At 42.2% G+C, this 12,880-nt stretch overlaps 1 protein-coding gene across 2 annotated transcripts in view; it reads left to right on the top strand.

Annotated features, from left to right (window-relative positions):
* Positions 1–12,880, top strand: part of INTS12 (integrator complex subunit 12) — a 29,049-nt gene that overhangs the window by 5,082 nt on the left and 11,087 nt on the right. For both annotated transcript variants that reach the window (XM_040329688.1, XM_040329689.1), the window contains exon 3: positions 10,385–10,528. In XM_040329688.1, coding sequence (XP_040185622.1) covers positions 10,385–10,528 — 144 coding nt within the window. The remainder of the gene's footprint in view (positions 1–10,384; positions 10,529–12,880) is intronic.

Here is a 12,880-nt window from a genome sequence, read left to right on the forward strand (position 1 = left end):
TTGGGCACCCCAGGTAAAAACTTGTATTAATGTGCATAACGAAGCCAAGGAAAGATGGAAAAATCTCCAAAAGGCATCAAATTACAGATTAGACATTCTTATAATATGTCAAAAAAAGTTAGATTTTATTTCCATCATTTACACTTTCAAAATGACAGAAAACAAAAAAATGGCATCTGCAAAAGTTTGGGCACCCTGCAGAGTTAATATCTTGTACTGCCCCCTTTGGCAAGTATCACAGCTTGTAAACGCTTTTTGTAGCCAGCCAAGAGTCCTTCAATTATTGTTTGAGGTATCTTTGCCCATTCTTCCCTACAAAAGTCTTCCAGTTCTTTGAGATTTCTGGGCTGTCTGTCACGCACTGCTCTTTTAAGGTCTATCCATAGATTTTCAATTATGTTGAGGTCAGGAGATTGTGAAGGCCATGGCAAAACCTTCAGTTTACGCCTCTTGATGTAATCCCCCATGGATTTTGAGGTGTGTTTAGGATCATCCATTTGTAGATGCCATCCCCTCTTTAACTTCAGCTTTTTCACAGATGGCATCAATTTACCATCCAAAACTTGCTGAAATTTTATTGAATCCATTTTTCCTTCTACTCGTGAAATGTTCCCTGTGCCACTGGCTGTAATACAACCCCAAAGCATGATTGATCCACCCCCATGCTTAACAGTTGGACAAAGGTTCTTTTCATTAAATTCTGTGCCCTTTCTTCTCCAAACGTACCTTTGCTCATTCCGGCCAAAAAGTTCTATTTTAACCTCATCGGTCCACAGAACTTGTTTCCAAAATGCATCAGCAGTGTTTACTACTGCTTGTTAAGGTCTAGGGAAAAGTAAAAACTTATTACCTGATTATCTGCTCCCCAGACAGATGGCACTTCCCTGTGCTTTGGCGGTGGATCGTCGCTTAACCCCTTGGCACTGACATAACACAAATATGTGGACCTACTGGACTTTTTTCCGTGGGGGCGCAAATTTGTGTATCTCCCTGTGCATTGGAATCGCGTAGATTCTGGGTCACCTGATCACTGTGATATCAGAGGCTATCACAGCGATCAGTCATTGTGAAGCCTGCCCCCGTGTTTACCCTCTCTTTACGAAAGGCAAATCCACTTTGCACTACAAGTGCAAAGTGCACTTGAAATTGCACTGAAAGTGAATTTGGAAGTGCAGTCGCTGTAAATCTGAGGGGTAGATCTGACATGAGGGGAAGCTCTGCTGATTATATCATCCAATCATGTGCAAGCTAAATGCTGTTTTTTATTTTCCTTGCATGTCCCTCTCGGATCTACAGCGACTGCACTTCCAAGTGCACTTTCAGTGCACTTTGCACTTGTAGTTTTCACTTGTAGTGCAAAGTGGAATTGCCTTGTAAATAATTAAGCTGTCCTTACAGAGAGGGAGAAAAAACAATATATATATATATATATATATATTAGGGCTGCGCATCTTCACTCGTCTCACGATTCGATGCGATTACGATTATCAAGTCCACGATTCGATTCGATTCGATTCGGCGATGCATCACGATGCATCACGATTACCGACGAGCTCTCACTTCCGCTTGGGCCGCCTAGGTGGCCCTTCCTCCCCGCAATCTTCTGAGACACATCACAGGTTCCAGAAGATTGCCCAGCTATGCAGGACAGCGCAGTGAGACATGTACACCTGGCTGTGAAGCTGCAAGCTGTCACAGCCGGATGCCCACAGAAGTATTGCCAGCGCCGTGGACAGAATGGAGTGTTCGGGTGGCAACATCGCTGGATTGTGGGACAGGTGAGTGTCTTTTTATTAAAAGTCAGAAGATACTTTTTTTTTGTAGCTGCTGACTTTTAATATTTTTTTTTACTGAACTCTGCTTTTAAATAAAAATAACCTCACTCCCTTAAAGTGGAGTTCCACCCAAAAGTGGAACTTCTCCTTTAAGCACTCCTCGCCCCCTGACATGCCATATTTGGCATATCATTTTTTTTGGGGGGGGGGTCCTCTTTTTAGTGGGACTTCCTGTCCTGGCTGCCTAGGTGACTCCTTCTGTCGCCCTAGGTGGCCCCTCCATGCCAGCGATCTTCTGGGACACAGGTCCCAGAAGTTTGGCTGGCCAATGGCAGATCACAGTGCGCGCCTGGCCATGAAGCCGTAAGCTATCATGGCCGGGTGCCCACAGTAGATATGATGGCATTGAGGAGAGGAGCGGGGAAAGGTATGGGGCTCTGTGCGGTCGCATCGCTGGACCGTGGGACAAGTAAGTGTCGGTTTAATAAAAGTCACCAGCTACACTTTTGGTAGCTGCTGACTTTTACTAAACTAAAAAGCAGTGGAACTCCACTATAAAAAGTGATTAGTGCACTACAGGGTACAGGAATATACACATGTGGCTGCTGGGAGGTCTGGAGGGATTATAATTCACAGCAAGTTCCCTGTACTGTCTGTGTTGAAATTTGAATGTGAAAAAAAGGGGAGGTACAGCGCAAAAAACTAATGTAAAAATTGAAAACCTGCACATGAGGCGCAGGTTGATATGTTAGTGGTAATGAATTGATGACACTAGAAAAAACAAATATATATAATCAATGGTTATTGGATGTAACATATGAAGGATAAACCCAATAATTATGACATATAGCTGGGAAATCTTCAGATAGTGCAAGAAAAAATTCTCTCAACAATACGTGCCAAAAGATGAAATCAATCAAAGAAATCCAAATAAATATGGTGACGTATGAGTGGGTGAAAAAAATCCACAAATAATGATCAAGTGAAAAGCTGTTGAATTATGTTGCCAGTATATAATCAATGGTATAATCATATATATAATCAATAGTTATTGGATGTAACATATGAAAGATAAACCCATAATTCAACAGCTTTTCACTTGATCATTATTTGTGGATTTTTTTCACCCACTCATACGTCACCATATTTATTTGGATTTCTTTGATTGATTTCATCTTTTGGCACGTATTGTTGAGAGAATTTTTTCTTGCACTATCTGAAGATTTCCCAGCTATATGTCATAATTATTGGGTTTATCCTTCATATGTTACATCCAATAACCATTGATTATATATATTTGTTTTTTCTAGTGTCATCAATTCATTACCACTAACATATCAACCTGCGCCTCATGTGCAGGTTTTCAATTTTTACATTAGTTTTTTGCGCTGTACCTCCCCTTTTTTTCACTTAGCTTTAAATTTGTATCTATAATTTTTGGTACCTGGCAGCACTTTTTCTGTATTCTGCGCAGTGTTTTTTTCTACTAGAAAAAGTTTTTCCTGTGTTGAAATTTCCCTGACTTCCCAAGTTCGCACATTCCAGCACACTAGGAGTTAACACAATGGAATGTGCAAACTTAGGACACCAGAGAAATATCAACATAGAGCACATGGAGGAGGAGAAAGAATATTGCTGTAATTAAGAATCCCCTATTTGCAATGCATGCCGTTCTAAACCATTTAATGGCCACTGCTGCATGTGCTGTTTAAAATATATACAGTGAGCTTCTCATACCTTCGTTTCTGTGTGTATGCTGCTCTCTGTATTTCCGCACATGTGACTGTCCTGTCTGGCCCGCCTCTCACCACTCGTTCTCCTCTTTCCCGACTTCAGTGGGAGTTCTCAGCCCCGCCCACCGACTGTACTATAGCTATCAGATGAGAAGAGAGGCGGGCGGGGCTGAGACGTAGGAGGTGAGAGGCGGGCCGGAGCTAACATGAGAGGATTCCGGAATATACAGACAGCAATATAAGTATGAAACACTGTGTATTTTAAAAAGTACATGCAGCAGTGGCCATATAGTGTATTATAGCGGCATTTAATGCAAAATGGGTATTTTATTAGACGCGCTCGGAGCGATCTCCCGGGAGGGGCGGGGCAAGTCGGGATGACGTCACCCGACATCGATTATTGGGGCCACATGCATCGATGCCGAATCGGGGGCCCCCGAATCGCGATGCATCGATGCATCGATTATATTCAACACCCCTAATATATATATATATACGCCATAACGTGTTAGTGTTAAATTTTTAATCATTTAATTATATATATATATATATATATATATATATATATATATATATATATATATATATATATATATATATATATATATATATATATATATATATAAAATTAAATTATTAAAAAATTTCCCAGGTCAAGGTCTGATCTAGGTCAGTGGCAGGGTTAGTGTTTTGGTCAGGATTTTTTTTTTTTTTTAATTGGTGTCAGTGTGTTTTAGGTAGGATATATAAAAAGAAAAAAATAGCACAATGCACACTGTTGTTTCTGGGCTTTACTACGGATACAAACAACAAATAAAATACACGTGTGGAATAGCTGGCATCATCAGGAACAGGAGAACTTATTTTGAGTTGTTCTTTGGTGAAAGGTTATGGTAGTAGCAAGAAATATACAGCTAAATTATTTAAAAAAAAATGTTTTTTCATTTTTTTTTTTTTTTTTTTTATTACTTTGGGACAATTTTATTTGCTCTTGTACCATCTGAGACATCTTTGCTGGTGTAACTTTAAAAAAAAAAAAACTAACACGTTATGGCGGATTTATCTGTTAAATGAAGCTCTCCAGCACTGCAGTGTTAGTGCTCCAGATAGACCCGGACGCTTCCATCTTTGCTCGGTCTTCCTTCCATGTTTGCTCTTTTCAGCCTTTTGAATGACCAGGCCACGATTATGTGACTCTCACGGGAGTCACTATATCACAGCACAGAGCAGTAAATGTACTCTGAGCTCCATGTGAATGGCTCAGTGCACATTAACGCCAACAGAAGAGCATTTATGACCCACTAGGGTCTCTTCTGTTATAAAACCCCTGCCTGGCAGCATTTTTTAAAATCTCAAGTTTAATTTTGCTTTAATCCATATATGTCCCAATAACTTCCTTTGTTTTAATGTACGCTATATATTACGGGATGGTAGTTCTGACAGTTTTATATTTAGCTACAGCAGTGTATAGGCTTGAGTTCCTCATTAATCTAGTAAAAAGACAAATTAAAACTATTAAAAGGTGACTCTGTTAGGCTTTAGATTACCGGTATGAGCAATAAATGTGGTCCAATAGTTTGTATGCTTTGGTCTTACACTGTAAAGATGTTTTTAGACATTCCTATACGATCAAGCCCTTCGTCCCCTAGTATTAACAGCTAAACACAAAAGCCAATTCAGGTTATTTCAGTGATTGGTAGAATTCATTTTGACAAGTCTTTCTACAGAAGCGGTAACATCTAGAATTTAATATTAATGTCTATCATAAGAGACAATTTGAAAAGCTTCTAGGGAGTTTTTGGTATAAACCTTCAACCATCAGGTATCATGGGAATGCTGCAGGACCTACTCTAAGCCCCCGTTCACATCGTTGCGACTTTTCATGCAATTTGACAGGTTCAAATTGTGTGACAGGTCCTGACCCTATTGTGGGCAATGGAACTGCAATGGAACTGCCACGCCAATTTGAACATTTAAAGTTCCTGTACTATTTTTTGGGATTTCAGGTGCGACTTGCATAGACATCTGTGCATGAAGTCGCACAGATGTCAGCCAAGTCGCACTGGAATTCGCACTGACCTGCAGCTTTGAAGTCAAAGTCAGATTCAGTGGGGGGGGGGGGCTAATGCTGGATGATATGATGACCCTTTCTGTTGCCTTGCTTGGTGGTAGACTACGGTGCTTTGAAAAAAAAAGTATTTTTACCCCTTGAAATTTTTCTCATTTTGTCATGTTGCAGCCAAAAACGTGAATGTATTTTATTGGGATTTTTTGTGATAGACCAACACAAAGTGGCACTTAATTGTGAAGTGGAAGGAAAATGATAAATGGTTTTCAAATTTTTTACAAATAAATATGTGAAAAGTATTACAGCTGCAAATTTGGGGATGTCTCTCTCTACCAGCTTTTCACATCTAGAGTAGGGTTGTCCCGATACCGATACCAGTATCGGTATCGGGACCGATACCGAGTATTAGCGGGAGTACTCGTACTCCCGCTAATACCCCGATACTAAAATAGAATAGAATACTGGCTGCTGTACGGGGGACAATGGCTGCTGTACTGGGGACATGGCTGCTGTACTGGGGACATGGCTGCTGTACTGGGGACATGGCTGCTGTACTGGGGACATGGCTGCTGTACTGGGGACATGGCTGCTGTACTGGGGACATGGCTGCTGTACTGGGGACATGGCTGCTGTACGGGGGACATGGCTGCTGTACGGGGGACATGGCTGCTGTACGGGGGACATGGCTGCTGTACGGGGGACATGGCTGCTGTACGGGGGACATGGCTGCTGTACGGGGGACATGGCTGCTGTACGGGGGACATGGCTGCTGTACGGGGGACATGGCTGCTATACTGGGGACATGGCTGCTATACTGGGGACATGGCTGCTATACGGGGGACATGTTATACGGGGGACATGGCTGCATTTGGGGACACATTTAAAAAAAAAGTATCGGTATTCGGTATCGGCGAGTACATAAAAAAAAGTATCGGTACTTGTACTCAGTCCTAAAAAAAGTGGTATCGGGACAACCCTAATCTAGAGAGTGACATTTTTGCCCATTCTTCTTTGAAAACTAACTCAATCTTTGTCAGATTGTATAGAGAGCGTCTGTGAACAGCAATTTTTCAAGTCTTGACAAAGATTCTCAATTGGATTCAGGTTTCGACTGAGCCATTCTAACACATGAATATGCTATGATCTAAACCATTCCATTGTAGCTCTAGCTGTATATTTAGGGTCATTGTCCTGCTGGAAGGTGAACCTCCTCCCCAGTCTCAAGTCTTTTGCAGACTCTAAGGCCCTGTACACACGATCAGTCTAAACCGATGAGAACGGACTGAAGTTCAGTTTCATCGGTCCAAGCCGACCGTGTGTGGGCCCCATCGGTCAGTTATCCTTCGGTCCAGAAATTTAGAACTTGCTTTAAAATTGAACTGATGGACGCCTAACCGATAGGTCAAAACCGACGGTTAGTATGCAAAAGCATCGGTTCAAAACGCATGCTCAGAATCAAGTCAACGCATGCTTGGAAGCATTGAACTTCGTTTTTTTCAGCACGTCGTGTTTTACGTCACCGCGTTGGACTCGATCGTTTTTTTAACTGATGGTGTGTAGGCACATCAGACCATCAGTCAGCTTCATCGGTTAACCGATGAAACTGAATTTCAGTCTGTTCTCATCGGTTTAGACTGATCGTGTGTACAGGGCCTTACAGGTTTTCTTCTAAGATTGCCCTGTATTTGGCTCTATCCAGCTTCCCTGTCCCTGCTGAAGAAAAGCACCTCCACAACATGATGCTGCCACCACCATGTTTCACGATGGGCATGGTGCATTGAGGGTGATGTGCAGTGTTAGTTTTCTACCACACATAGCGTTTTGCTTTTAGGCCAAAAAGTTAAATTTTGGTCTGATCTGACCAGAGCACCTTCTTTCACATGTTTGCTGTGTCCCCCACATGACTTCTCACACACTGAAAATTGGACTTCTTATGGCTTTCTTCCAACAATGGCTTTCTTCTTGCCACTCTTCCATAAAAGTCAGATTTGTGGAGTACAGGACTAATAGTTGTCCTGTGGAAAGATTCTGAGCTGTGGATCTCTGCAGCTTCTCCAGAGTTACCATGGGCCTCTTGGTTGCTTCTCTGATTAATGTTCTCCTTGTCCGGCCTGTCAGTTTAGGTAGATGGCCATGTCTTGGTAGGCTTGAGTTGTGCCATACTCTTTCCATCTTTGGATGATGGATTGAACAGTGCTCCGTAATATGTTCAAAGCTTGGGATAACCTAACCCTGCTTTAAACTTCTCCCCAACTTTATCCCTGACCTGTCTGGTGTGTTTCTTGGCCTTCACGATGCTCTTTGTTCACCAAGGTTCTCTAACAAACCTCTGAGGGCTTCACAGAACAGCTGTATTTATACTGAGATTAAATTATATACAGGTGGACTCTATTTACTAATTAGGTGACTTCTGAAGGCAATGAGTTCCACTAGATTTTACTTAGGGGTATCGGAGTAAAGGGGGCTGAATACAACTGCACGCCACACTTTACAGATATTTATTTGCAAACAATTTGAAAACCATTTATCATTTTCCGTCCACTTCACAATTATGTGCCACTTTGTGTTGGTCCATCACATAAAATCCCAATTAATTACATTTATTCTTTTGGTTATAAAATGAGAATGTGAAAAATTTTAAGGGGTTTGAATACCGTACTTTTTCAAGGCACTGTATGTAAAACTGTATGAAATGCATTATTTTCTTTTTGGCTATAATTTTAGTCCAACACTTCAGTTTATCTTTTCTTCCTTTCACTTTGTTTATGATGCTGTTATGCTAAACATATCACGTCTGTTTGTTCTCACTCACGGCCTGTGTGGGGAATTCAGCTTGTATTGTCTTATTTTCTTGTTTAACAAAATCAATAAAAATATTTGAAACACAAAATGGATAACTAGAATAAAAATGAAATCTAAAAATATATATTGGTGTCTACTGAAGCTTTTATATTTAACTATGACAGACATGCTTCAAAGTTTTTGGAATTCCACTTTTGTGGAAAGAAATTGCAAATAAGCAACAATATAGCATAATACAATTGCTGCACAGACCACTTTGAATGTAATATGAATACAAATTACCTTTCCTCTTACATCTGCAGCCTTCTGTATCTTTCTGTAAAATTCAAAGCAACATGGCAACTTGGAGGTATTCTGTACACCACTGGTGTTTAAAATGTATCCAAAAAGTCAGATTTTTAGGCCCCTTTCACACGATTGGACCCTCTATTCGCCTCTATGGTGCCACAGAGGTAAACAGACTTATGTCCGTTTACACCCGCCTACCTCCAATCCGATCTGCTAAAAAAACAGAAGTGGATCCATCCCTTCATCTGATCGGATCAGAGAGTAGAGTGGGCCTTGTCTGTGTCTGTTTTGCATATGCAGAGTGGACACGGACCTGTCATCCGCCCACTCTGCTCATTGTGGCCCGCGACTAGTTACTAAGTCGCTTAAGTGGCCCTCGCTCTTCAAAAGGTTGGGCACCCCTGCTCTAAGGCTTCATGTACACCAGCCTAAGCTGGCTGCTCCTAAACTTTTAAAAGTTTAGAAGCTTTTGCCATTTTTTTTTTGCCAGCACTCCTAAACTCAACTCCATAAGAGCCTATGGCCCGGATTCACAAAGCACTTACGCCGACGTATCTACAGATACGCAGCATAAGTGCAAATATGCGCCGTCGTATCTATGCGCCGGACTCTGAAACCAAGATACGCCTGAAAATAGGCTTCATCCGACCAACGTAACTTTCCTACACCGGCGTTTCGTGGGCGCATATTTACGCTGGCCACAAGGGGCGCTCCCATTGATTTCCTATTCAAATATGGAAATGAGGGAGATACGTCGATTCACGAACGTACTTGCGCCCGGCGCATAATATATGCGGTTTGCGTAAGTCGTACATCCGGCGTAAAGTTATTCCCCATATAGGAGGCGCAACTCATGGTATGGACCAGGGAACAGAGCCGTCGTATTTTACGTCGTTTACGTAGTACGTGAATATGGCTAGGCGTAGGTTACATTCACGTCGTAGGCGATTCTGAGCATGCGCACTGGAATGCGGCCACAGGACAGCGCATGCGCCGTTCGTTTGAAGTACTTCTATGACGCTTGGCCCATCATTTGCATGGGGTCACGCCTCATTAGCATGGCTCACGCCCACTTCCACCTCGCTGGCTTACGCCGAGAAAACCCAGCGTAGATTTGAGAGCAAGCGCTTTGTGAATACTGTGCTTGCCTCTTTGCGCTGCGTCGGCGTAGCGTATATTCGATACGCTACGCGGGCATAAATATGCGCCGATTTATGTGAATCCGGGCCTATGTGTCCATGTACATATAGGCTTTTAGCAGAGTTTAGGAGCTGCAGCATGTGGGTGAGTTTCAACTTCCCTCTCCTGAACGCAGAAGAATCGCAGCGCAATCTAGCCACGTTTTGTGTTTTCCCACGGCTGCAGTAAATGTAGGCCAGATTACGTGAAGCCTGAGGGGATGCAGACACTGCAGCTTTCCGCATTAGCACACTTAAAGGCCACTAGCTGATTATAATCAACCAGTTCCTCCATTCAGAATAAGTATGCGATTTGTCTGGTAAAACAAATAGCTATTTCTTTACAGCCACAAAAGGTAGGAATGTGCTACATTTGGTAAAAGCCTCGCAATATACATAGATCTTCCAGAAGGGATTGTTTTTTCTCAACAAAAGTGGAGTTACTCTTTAACTACAAGCTATTATTAGTTATTGGACATACTAAGAAGTTTTTATAGTTATTAGCCACACTTGCCTATTTTTCTATCTGTTATGTTTAAGGACCTCGATTCACTAAAAATCACAATTCCTAAACCAAAATCGGAAGCCAAGGTAAACACCAGCAGTACTAGTAGCAGCAACCTAAGCAAGCCACTGCCATCAGAGAAGATTAAGAAGGAGGCCGAGAAGAGATCCGCAGATAAGGTAAAAAAAAAGGTTATATTTTTTGTCATTAATATAGGGCCTGTATGGGTTTGACATGCACTTAAAGCGGGAGTTCACCCTAAAAAAAAATTTTAACATTAGATTGATGCTCATTTTGTCTAGGGGAATCGGCTAGTTTTTTAAAAACGAAGCAGTACTTACCGTTTTAGAGAGCGATCTTCTCCGCCGCTTCCGGGTATGGTCTTCGGGACTGGGCGTTCCTATTTGATTGACAGGCTTCCGACGGTCGCATCTATCGCGTCACGAGTAGCCGAACGTCGGTGCGGCTCTATACGGCGCCTGCGCACCGACGTTCGGCTACTTTCGGAAAATCGTGACGCGATGGATGCGACCGTCGGAAGACTGTCAATCAAATAGGAACGCCCAGTCCCGCAGCCCACACCCGGAAGCGGCGGAGAAGATGCATCTCTTTGATTTAGAAAAAAATACCCGATTCCCCTAGACAAAATGAGCATGAATCTAATGTTAAAAATTTACATTTCCGGGTGAACCTCCACTTTAAAGCTCCACTTCGGGCAGATGGCAAAATAAACTGATTTTATTTATATATATATATATATATATATATATATATACACACACAAATAAATAATCTGTTTTACCTTCCAACGCAGTATTTGTGGCCCTTTAGCTTTTCTTGTTGCACAACCTTGTCACAAATTACTTTCAGGTGGATGACACCACCTTATCTACTATTGTTATAAACTGTAGAATGTATGAAGGCTTCTCCTTTCTTCACCCCCTGCCTGCTGACTAGACAGTAAAAAAATCATCTCACTCTGATCTCTCCATCAATCAGCATGTTCCTTTGTCAACATTTTTGCAAGCTGCTCTCCTAATTTGTCCCCAAACCTGCTCTTCCCCCTCCCATTTGGCTGTATACTGGATTGCAAGATGTGAATACCAAGCCAGTTTCATGTACTTGCACTAGTTGCATTTATAGTGCATCCAGAAAGTATTCACAGCGCTCCACTTTTTCCACAGTTTGTTATGTTACAGCCTTATTCCAAAATGGATTAAATTCATTATTTTCCTCAAAATTCTACAAACAATACCCCATTATGAAAATGTGAAAGAAGTGTGTTTTGAAATCTTTGCAAATTTACTAAAAAGAAAAAAAATCCCATGTACATAAGTTTTCACAGCCTTTGCCACGACACTCCAAATTGAGCTCAGGTGCACCCTGTTTCTACTGCTCATCCTTGAGATGTTTCTACAACTTGATTGGAGTCCACATGTGGTAAATTCAGTTGATTGGACATGATTTGGAAAGACACACATCTGTCTATATAAGGTCCCACAGTGCATGTCAGAGCACGAACCAAGCCATGAAGTCCAAGGAATTGTCTGTAGACCTCTAAGACAGGATTGTATGGAGGCACAGATCTGGGGAAGGGTACTGAAAAATTTCTGCAGCATTGAAGGTCCCAGTGAACACAGTGGCCGCCATCATCTGTAAATGGAAGAAGTTTGGAACCACCAGGACTCTTTCTGGAGTGGGCCACCTGGCCAAACTGAGCAATCGGGGGAGAAAGGCCTTAGTCAGGGAGGTGACCAAGAGTCTCTGATGGTCACTCTGGCAGAGCTCCAGTGTTCCTCACTGTTCTTCCTGAAGAACAACCATCTCTGCAGCACTCCAGCAATCAGGCCTGTATGGTAGAGTGGCCAGACGGAAGCCACTCCTCAGTAAAAGGCAAATTACAGCCCGCCTGGAGTTTGCCAAAAAGCACCTGAAGGACTCAGACCGTGAGAAACAAAATTCTCTGGTCTGATGAAACAAAGATTGAACTCTTTGGCCTGAATGGCAAGCGCCATGTCTGAAGGAAACTAGGCACCGCTCATGACCTGGCCAGTACCATGCCTACAGTGAAGAAATAATTATGGATGCACTTCCAAAAATCCTTTTATAGAAGCTTTATATGACAAGTGGTTTGCTCTGAGTTCAATTGGTGTGTCAGATTTTTTTTGGCAGTGGATTTGGACCAAATCTTCAGATTTGAGTGTAAGTACCGTGTATTCTAGCCGGGTTTTCTTTAACACCAGCTGAGTACTAGTTTTAATTGGTGTGTTCACCTGTAACCTAATGATAACATATTAGAGCAGTATATAGTTGATTTTGGTGACTAGCGCCAATAGGTAATGACAAACCGCAGATATATATGCAAAATGCGCCTACATCTTTGTCCCCGGCTCCATCTGTCAACCACTTGTCATATGAAGCTTCAATAAAAGGATTTTTGGAAGTGCAGCCGTCCAGAATTATTTCTTCACGTTAGACAGCCTGCACGCTGGGCTAGCACCTGACTAGTGTGTGTGGGGATTAACCAGAGG

Source organism: Rana temporaria, chromosome 1, assembly GCF_905171775.1.
Source record: "Rana temporaria chromosome 1, aRanTem1.1, whole genome shotgun sequence".
NCBI lineage: Eukaryota > Metazoa > Chordata > Amphibia > Anura > Ranidae > Rana > Rana temporaria.